The sequence below is a fragment of the Paroedura picta genome, chromosome 11, assembly GCF_049243985.1.
Source record: "Paroedura picta isolate Pp20150507F chromosome 11, Ppicta_v3.0, whole genome shotgun sequence".
Lineage (NCBI taxonomy): Eukaryota > Metazoa > Chordata > Lepidosauria > Squamata > Gekkonidae > Paroedura > Paroedura picta.
Window position 1 is genome coordinate 28,276,537 of NC_135379.1, and position 9,310 is coordinate 28,285,846.

The following is a 9,310-nucleotide window of genomic DNA, read 5'->3' on the forward strand; positions in this document are numbered from 1 at the left end:
GCAAGGGAGCCCACGGCAGCCGTGCGCAGCGCGGCTGCCGGGGGCTCCCTACAACACAAACCTACGAAGAGCAACTAAAAGAAAAAAGAAAACCAGCCAAAAAGCCCCTACGAGCTGCGACAGAAGCCGCCGAGGAGCGCCCCTCCTCCGACCCGTGTGCACAGCTCACCTTCCGGGGCCTCCCTGCCCTCCTGGCTGAAGAAGAAAAGAAATCTCTGAGTAGCCACGGAGAGAAAAAAAAAACAGCCAAAAAGCCCCTACGAGCCGCAACAGAAGCCGCCGACGAGCGCCCCTCCTCCAACGCGTGCGCACAGCTCACCTTCCGGGCCCTCCTTGCCCTCCTGCTTGCAGAACAAAAGAAACCTCTGAGTAGCCACGGAGAGAAAAAAAAACAGCCAAAAAGCCCCTACGAGCCGCGTCAGCAGCCGCCGAGGAGCACCCGTGAAGAGCTGCGGAGGCGCCGCCAGCCTCCTCTTACAGGTAGCTTCAGTCCCTCGCCTGCGCCGCGCATCGGGCCGCGCCCGCGGATCGAGCCGCGCCCGCGAGCCACGCCCGCGGATCGGGCCGCACCCGCGAGCCACGCCCGCGGATCGGGCCGCACCCGCGAGCCACGCCCGCGGATCGGGCCGCACCCGCGAGCCACGCCCGCGGATCGGGCCGCACCCGCGAGCCACGCCCGTGGATCGGGCCGCGCGGGCGCGGCCCGGCCCTGATTCCCTCTCCCCGCCTCCCGCAGTAAGAAGCTTCCCGGGCCGCAAACTTGCGGCCTGGGAAGTTTTTTACTGCGGGGGGGCAGCGGGGAGAGGGAGCCGCGGCCCGCAGGTTGGGGACCACTGTGCTAGAGCCCATTGTCTTCTTTATACAATGGGCTTTTTTTACTAGTAACTAGATAACACTACAATAACCAAACAAGGCAAGCTAAATAGAATCAACAGAAACAATGGAACACATTTTAGCAATGTTTAACATAAAATAACTAGGCTTGGAGAAAAATCCTAAACTGGATTACTCAGGATTATATCTAATGGGGACTACCGCCCCATGAAAGTGGTTTTAGAATTACTCTGCTAGAAATGGATAAGACTAGAAAAGAAAAAAGATGAAGAGGTATTTGACTCACTCATTATTTACAAGCTAAACGATTAAAGAAAAAACTATGAGAGAGGCTTATTTTGATTAAGTTAGTTTACTTGGAGACTATATAAACAGAACTACAACTCAGTGGTGTACGCAGGTTCTATTTTTAGTCACATAATGACACCAACTGCAAATTATCTAACTGAACCTCCATGATAATAAACATTCATGTTATAGAGAGGGCTAAACAAGCATCTCCTTGATGAAATGATCAGGCCATGCCTTGGCTTAACTCAGTTGGCTCCTAAATATTAAGCCTGGCAGGTGTGCCAGATTCTATAGCTGCTAATAAGTAAAAATATTTATTTTTTATTCCTTCCCTGCACAGCTTTCCTGAAAAGACAAACAGATCTCTCTCATCCCCAAACCAGGAAGCTAATCTTCATTCCCTACAGTGTGCTGGGCAGTGGGGCCGTTCCCATACAGCATTAGTATAAGAAGAGGGAACATTTCTCTATACTGTCTACAAGCCTGACCAAGACCTGGAAAGGTGGGAAGAGACCCTCCTGGGAATATCAGGAACACAGATTTGCAATCAACCAGAGATCAGCTGCAGAATTATTGGTACAGCAAGTCCCATAAAGTGAGGATTAAATGTACAAGTAATGCACATAGTGTTCAAGTACAGCCACATTACTAGAGTGTATTATGCATGGCAGAAAACCTCGCAAAAAGTCTGCCCAAAAAGATTTAAAAAATTTCTTTCTGCATGGGGAGCTGGTTTCGCCACTGTAGTATTTTTGATTCTGCACAGTATTTCCCCACTGTGTCTTTTCAGTGCAGTATTTAAAACTAGCTTTAAAATTACTTTTCTTTTACAGCAGTCATGAAAATGCCTGTTTTTGCATGCATAAATGTTGGCGTGTTTTTGATCTCCTCCCCCATGACACCATCATCAATGGGGGAAATGGACAGCCCCTACTAGCTCATCCACCAATGGGAGCTCGAGGCGCCCCTTGTTTGGTGCAAACTCTCCCAACCTCTGCTATGACAACATTACACCAGCAGAAATTAATTTATTAATTCCCTCAGAGGCATTTGCATTTCAATCAACTCTCTACAAGGGACACCATACCTCTGAGGGAAAAGGTTGCAGTGTTTTCAAAAGGCTGTGTGCCCCCACAGCAATTTCTTGTTGAGGTCTCTGTCCATGAACTACAATTTCCATAAGGCCCTGCCAGTAGCATGTGCCAGACTGGTGGTAATGTGACATTGCAGCTGACCGTGGCTTGCAATTAATGTCTAGCACAATGGGGGAATTGCCCCAACGCAAACACTATTTGCCACAGTAAGTCCATCTTGCAAAAAAAAAGTTTTTTAAAATGACGATTAATAAAATGGTCATCATGCTGACTTCAGTGAAAACCTTTACATGCATAATAGCCCTATACATCAAGCTTTGCCCATGTTGAAATCTCATATTTCATTATAGAGTGTAGATGGGGCCTTTGAGTCACACTGCAGTACACATGGGGCCTACAATGCAGGTTAACTGAACTTTATAACATCCCATCCACCACACCTTTCATTAGACCTCAGTTTTTCTTAATGTTTGCAGTGAAGTATTTCCCCCAGCTAATAACTAGAAAAAAGCATTAACCACTGCAGCAAAATAATGATTTCCTCTCTCCCTCATTCTGTATTGTTCTTTGGAATGGCCCTTTTCAAGTGATAATACTGTATTTTCCTCTGTATAAAAATTATGAACTTTTTGCACTTGTGAACATGCAGTCTCAGCACATGCATGAATATGATCACAACTTCTGCTGGCAGCAAACAGATCAGAGAAGCAATAGTAATGTGAAACTGCCCTTAATTTCTACAAATCTGTCCTGGATATAAATACAATACTATATGATTTGGAAATCAATTTGTCCAGATTTGTTCTTCAACATAATCTTCTGTAACTGCCACTAATTATTTGTATTTATTTACAAAGTAGTATACTCTTATTACCTAACACTGATCACTCAAGTAGTCATCAGAAGATTTTAGCTAGCTGCCTGATGAGTAAACAATGTATATCTGAAGATGCAAGCACAAACCACAGATCTGACACATATCAAGTTGCCAGATTAAAGCATTATAATTTACTTCCATCAGAACTTGTTATTCTACCTATAATTTTAGGAATAATAACTAGTTACCAAAATACACAACTGGGAGGCAAGGATTTTTGGCTACATTTCCGGCTGTTGTAAATCACCTATGTTGGCATTATTTATCTTTTCTCTATCTTGTAATCCCTATTTGCAAACATCAGTACAACAACAGTAATTACACTTTTATATTTCATATATTAATGAAGGACTGTCTTAACTAGGACACAGCAAATGTGTTATTTGTGAGTAATCTCATTTTAGAGCCTCTCTTGATGCTATACAGGTATAATTTTAACAAGTAATTACTGTTAGCACAGTACATAGGTCACTCACGTCATTTTAAAGAGAATTATTGTGACATACGATGACTAGGGGGTTCTATGTTTTGGTTTGTTCTTAAATGCTACATATCATCTATCACTATGAGGCATCTAACCTCCAAGCTCCATTATTCACATGTTTCTAAGACAGAAGCCCAAAGTACAGTTATAGCTACACAGATAAGCCTAAAAGGCCTTTAAATCAAGAACTTACTACAAATAAGTGGTTTCTTGGTCTAAAATTAATTATTACTGCTCCCATTAATGTGATCTAGCCCCAATTTATGTCTATGGATTAAATAGGTCTACAAATACAGTTCATGCTTTAGAGAAGATTTCAAAGTGCCATTGTGTTTCTGGTAAATTACTAACAGAAGCAACAGAAAATTGACACAAGGTATTTTCCTCTACACAAAACCCACAGCAACGTATTGTGGAAATTTCTGCTTACTATCATTTTTATGATCCTATTGGTACATTACACATGTAGAACATGCATGCCAGTGGGTGAGCAAGACTATTGGCACTTGAGTCTTTTATGTTTCCTCATACTTCATTTTACCTGTCTCCTTGAGTAGTCTGGCCCAGGGAAAGGTATTAAAACCACCAAGATTACAACCAAGTATATCCTTAGTTGGAATTACATCCTATAGAATGCAGAGCAATAGCCACAATAGACTATTGAGGAAGGAGGCAACAGTTTGTGGTGCCTTTAAAAGATTTTATTCCAACATAATTTTATGGAGTAGAGCTCACTTCATTGTCATGTGATTCTAATCCATCCAAATTTATACTGAATCAAATCTTGTTAGTCTTCAAGGTGACCCAAAGCTCTTGTTTACTATGGAACTCAATGGAAGTTAATTCCAATGAGCTGTGCATGGTTAGGGATAAGACTAACAATCAGTGAAAGGGTCATTAGTACAGGGTAAAAAGCACTGTAGCAACTTACTGACTTACTGTGGTGAGAGAGTGGATAACCAACTAATTTACAGGTGTGCAATGGTAAAAGAGTCCAAGTTATGGTTCAGAAGTCTTTTGATGGCTCTGATCATTGCTTTCATTATAAACTCATCAAACAGCTTTCAGCAAGCTGTGCTCCCAGCCTCAGGTCACCCCTCCCCTATTCATTCCCAATACAGCAGTACGCAACAACATACCTTGCAGGGCTATTTTAAGAATTATACATTACAAAGCATCATACTGTTATTAGAGACTTGTAACTGATTTTATGCCATAGACATAGGAAATATTGTAAATCTCACACTTCAGCTCTCTCAAACCTATACTTTATTATTACTTTTCACTCTCTCTCTCCATCCTTTGTGATTTATTGCTAAGCTTAAGAGCCCACAGACAAAATTGAAAGAAGTAGGGTTGCCAACCTCCATGAGAGCCCTGGAGATCTCCTGGAATTACAACTGATTTCCAAACAAAATAAATCTATTCCCTGAGGGGAAATGGTGGTTTTGGAGAATGGAGTGTATGGCAATATACCTTGCTGTGGTCTCTCCCTCCCAGGCTCCACCCCCAAATCATCAGGTGTTATTTAACCCAGAGTTGGCAACCCTAGGAGGAAGTCCCATGGGTACGTTGAGCTGCAAATCCCTCAAGTAGGAAATGCCTCAGGGGAAGTGACAAGCCTGCCTGCACCCTTCCTTCTCCTACGACAGCTCCTCCTGCTCCAAAATAAAGCCACTCTCCCACTTGCGACCACATGTGCGCAGGCGAACTCTGTTGGCATCCCGTGCCTCTGGGCCGGTAGCGGCAGGCCTTGCGGCCGAATCTGCCTCGCGCGGCGTAACAGCCAAAGCCATTGTCTTGGCCTGCGAATACAGGTGGCTTGGGGGCGGGAGGCGGCACGTTTGCTCACTCTTCACTGCCGCAGCACCTACAAGTTCCCTGCTCTTCAAGCCCCGGTTTTCGGGTGCAGCCCAGCGAAGCCGAGAGCGCGGGTGCGGCCGAGGGGAGGAAGCTCCGTACGCACCGGCATTGCCCAACATGCCCGCTGGCCTGCGGAGGGCTTCGGCGCATCGGGCAGGAGAGGCCCCCGTTCGCCACTGGCCTGGGGCTGTGGGGAGTAAGCAGCGAGGTGTCGCCCGCCCGCCCGCCCACTTACTCGGCCTCCCGCGACGGAGTTCTTCCTGCGCAGGGTGAGTCCACTCCGGAGCAAGGCTGGCAGCTCTTTCAGTTTCTGCCGTAGCTGCACTTGCTGCTCCTGGTCTCTGGTGCCGGCGGGGCTGCGGCCGAGCAGTAGCGCGTCGCTCCCCCGGACACATGCCGGCTGCATCCCAACGAAGCCTTCGGGTAGCCTACATGCCGCGGAGCCTTTCTGCTTCGACGGCCGGCGCGCGCAACACGCAGCACACACCTTACGCTTGTTATGCAAAGCTCGCCTGCCAGGCGAACGCCTTCGCGGCTGTCATAGCAGCCGCGTCTCCCGCCTCCCCGGAGGGGGTGTGGGGGAGCTGTGGGCTCGTCTCCAACGGCGCGCGCGAGAGGCCAGGCCTGGGCAGCAGGGCGCTCTCAGGTGCGCTCACAACGCCCTCAGAGTTCCGCCCCCTCTCCTGGCCCCTCCCTTCTGCACGCACCTCAGCTGCCTGACAAGGACGAAGTGCAGGTAATGGGCAGGGAGGAAGAGGTGGGCCGGGCGGCTGGCAGCAGCAGGCTCGACTGCCTGTTAGTTCCTTCCTTATCAGTCCCAGCCCCCTTGGTTCATTAACCCATGACCCTTCCTCTTCTTTAGAATTTCCCCTTCAGAGATAGTTTCCTATGGGAATTAACAGCTAGCTGTAGGGCTCACATGGGGGTGACTGTTTCATAATTGGGCTTCCACTTTATGCAGGTTAAGTTTAGAAAGCTGGACTGGATGGGATGTCACAGATGAGACTTAACAAGCCAACTGTACAGAGCGGACAACGTTTCTGGAAATTTCAAACTAGTATCTCCCTTGTTAGGAAAAGCATCTGGTTTGTACTTAAATTTTCAACATTCACTAAGTTCTAGCAACAGGGATCACAGGCAAGGCATGTATAGTTGTGCCAAACAAAAATTGGTAAGTAAATGGACTGCCTGTAATGTATGTGTAGGCGGTCCTTAAGGTATGTTGGTCCAAGGCCATATAGTGTTCTAAAGGTCAATACAAGCACCTTTAATTAAACCCAAAAGCAAATGGGAAACCAGTGTAGATGGAACAACACCGAAGTGATACTGGCCCCAGCATTCTGTACCAACTATAGCTTTTGGATAGTCTTCAAGGGCAGTCCCATTTGGGTGCATTAGCATGGAATCCAGAAAGATGAAGAAACAGAGGCTTGCCAAGAATCATAAAGTTGGAAGGTATTTCCAGGGCCATCTAGTCCAACTCCCCCCCCCCCCCCGCACAGAACAAAGGAAATTCACAATTACCTGTCCACCTACAGTGACCTCAGTTCTATGCCCAGATTATACCACCCCCCCCCAAAAAAAAACCAGTCCGGCCTGGAAGAAATTCACCTCCTGACCACAAAGTGGCAATCGGCATTTCCCTGGGCATGTCAGAAAGGGACACAAGAGCCAAGTATGAAAACAATCCCTTCTACCAAGCCACTTACAATCTGCCTAAATTCACAGAATCGGCCTGTCAGATGACTATCTAGCCTCTGCTTAAAAACTTCCAAAGAAGTAGAACACACCACCTCCTGAGGAAGCCTGTTCCATTAAAGAAGCGCTCTGTCAGGAACTTCTTCTGGATGTTTAGCTGAAAATTCTTTTGAATTAATTTCATCCCATTGGTTCTGGTCCTACCCTTGGGGGCAACAGAAAACAACTCTGCTCCATCCTCTATGTGACAGCCCTTCAAGTACTTGAAGATTGTTATCATAAGATTTGGATGCCTCTGGTACCTCAGCCACTGCTACCTGTAACAATTTTGTGGTGAGGAATCAGAGACACAACAGCACCTTTGACATGATGGGGATGGCCCTGGGGGTGAGTACCTGACTTGCAGCACAAGGTGATTAGCCTGTCTGGATGAGCTGCTCCAGGCAAGTGATGCTGAGGAGCTGCAGGATGATGATGATGCATTCACAATAGCTCCTATGACATCACTATGCCAGCCAGGTCTGTAATGTGGGCAGGAGGTACATCAGTCAGACCAACCCAGCAAGCCACTGTCAAGGGTAAGTGCTGAGAGATCTTCCTTGGAGCATCCAGGCAGGGAAACAACAACAGCAGAGAGAGAAGTGAGGGCCTCAACCAGCTTAGTAGCAGGAAGGGAAGTGGGTAAGACAACACACCCAAGTGTGGTGAAAGATAAGGAAAAAAAGGTTTCCTATCTAGAGCAACAGGGGAAAGAGGAGGGAAATAGAAGATACACAGTCTTGGGAACAGGTAATTGACCACCTCCCTTTATCATTTCTAGAGAAAGGTGGAGCCAAGGCCAGATTGGGGGCCAAGGAAGTAGGACAAGGCCCAGAGTCAAATAAAAAGGTTTCCAGACCAGGCTGAAGATGAAATAGACCATGTGTGAATTAGGAGAAGGGAGTAAGTGAGCTAGTCAATGGGAGGAAGGGGTTTGTGTGTTGTAACAGCCTCTTCTTCATATCTGGAAGATAGTTGGGATGGTCTCCAGACCCTGGTCAGGATGGAGGAGCATGAATGTGCTGTGGTGGAGCAGGGTGGGCTTCACAGGTGCATGCTGACAGATGTAGTCTCCTTGGACTGTACTGTATGAATGAAAATTACAAATCAGTCATCCTAACATCTGTCTTGGGCAAATCAGTAGAAGCTGGAATCAAAGATAGAATTTTTAGGCACAAAGCCTGCCGAGGGAAAATCAGCTTATGCAAAGGGAAGTCCTGCCTCACCAACCTTTTAGAGTTTTTTTGAGAAAGTAAACAAGCATAATAGACAATGTTGACCTGGTAGACATGATATAGACATTCAAAGGCTTTTAACAGTGTCCTTAACCAAAGACTAGTAAACTTAGCAGTCATGGGATAAGTGGATGGGTTCTTTTCTGGATTAAAAATTGATTAAATAACAGGAAACAATGAGTAGAAATACTGGCTGTTGGGGGTTTCAGAAAGCAGGAATCAATATACAGTTCTTACAATGGACAGAAGTAAGCAACGGGGTCCCAAAAGGATCAGTATCAGGGAAAGTACTATTTCATTTTTTGTAAATGATATGGAACTAGGGGCTGAGTACTGTAGTTTACAGATGATACAAAAAATTTGGGGAGGGTGAAAATTAAGGCTGACTGAAGAGCTCCAAGAAGACCTCCACTTACTGGATAAGTGGGTGACAATGTGGCAAATGAAGTTCAATGTTGGTAAGTGTAAGGTGATTCACACTGGGACAAAAAAAATCTCAATTTCACATATAGGCTAATGGGGTCTGAAGTTGCTGGGACTGGGAGGGGAAAAGATCTTGGGGTCATAGTGGATAGTAGCTTGGTGTAGTGGTTAGGAGTGCAGACTTCTAATCTGGCATGCCAGGTTCGAATCTGCGCTCCCCCACATGCAGCCAGCTGGGTGACCTTGGGCTCGCCATGGCACTGATAAAGCTGTTCTGACTGAGCAGTGATATCAGGGCTCTCTCAGCCTCACCCACCCCATAGGGTGTCTGTTGTGGGGAGAGGAATGGGAAGGCGACTGTAAGCCGCTTTGAGCCTCCTTCGGGTAGGGAAAAGCGGCATATAAGAACCAACTCTTCTTCTTCTTCTTCTAGTACAATGGAAGTGTCAACCCTATGTGCTGGAGTGTTGGA

The 9,310-nt window shown here is 46.4% G+C and overlaps 1 protein-coding gene across 3 annotated transcripts in view; it reads right to left on the reverse strand.

Moving 5' to 3' along the window:
• Positions 1–7,563, reverse strand: part of RAPGEF5 (Rap guanine nucleotide exchange factor 5) — a 128,221-nt gene extending 120,658 nt beyond the window's left edge. Inside the window, exon 1 of one of the 3 annotated variants that reach the window (XM_077304742.1) lies at positions 7,537–7,563. Coding sequence is in view for 2 of the 3 variants with exons in the window: in XM_077304740.1 (XP_077160855.1) it covers positions 5,679–5,849 (171 nt within the window). In the remaining variant the exon portion in view is untranslated. Of the gene's footprint in view, positions 1–5,546; positions 5,568–5,678; positions 6,099–7,536 lie in introns of those variants that run through there. The other 2 variants (XM_077304740.1, XM_077304741.1) reach the window with 2 other exon arrangements.
• Between the last annotated feature and the right edge of the window lie 1,747 nt (positions 7,564–9,310).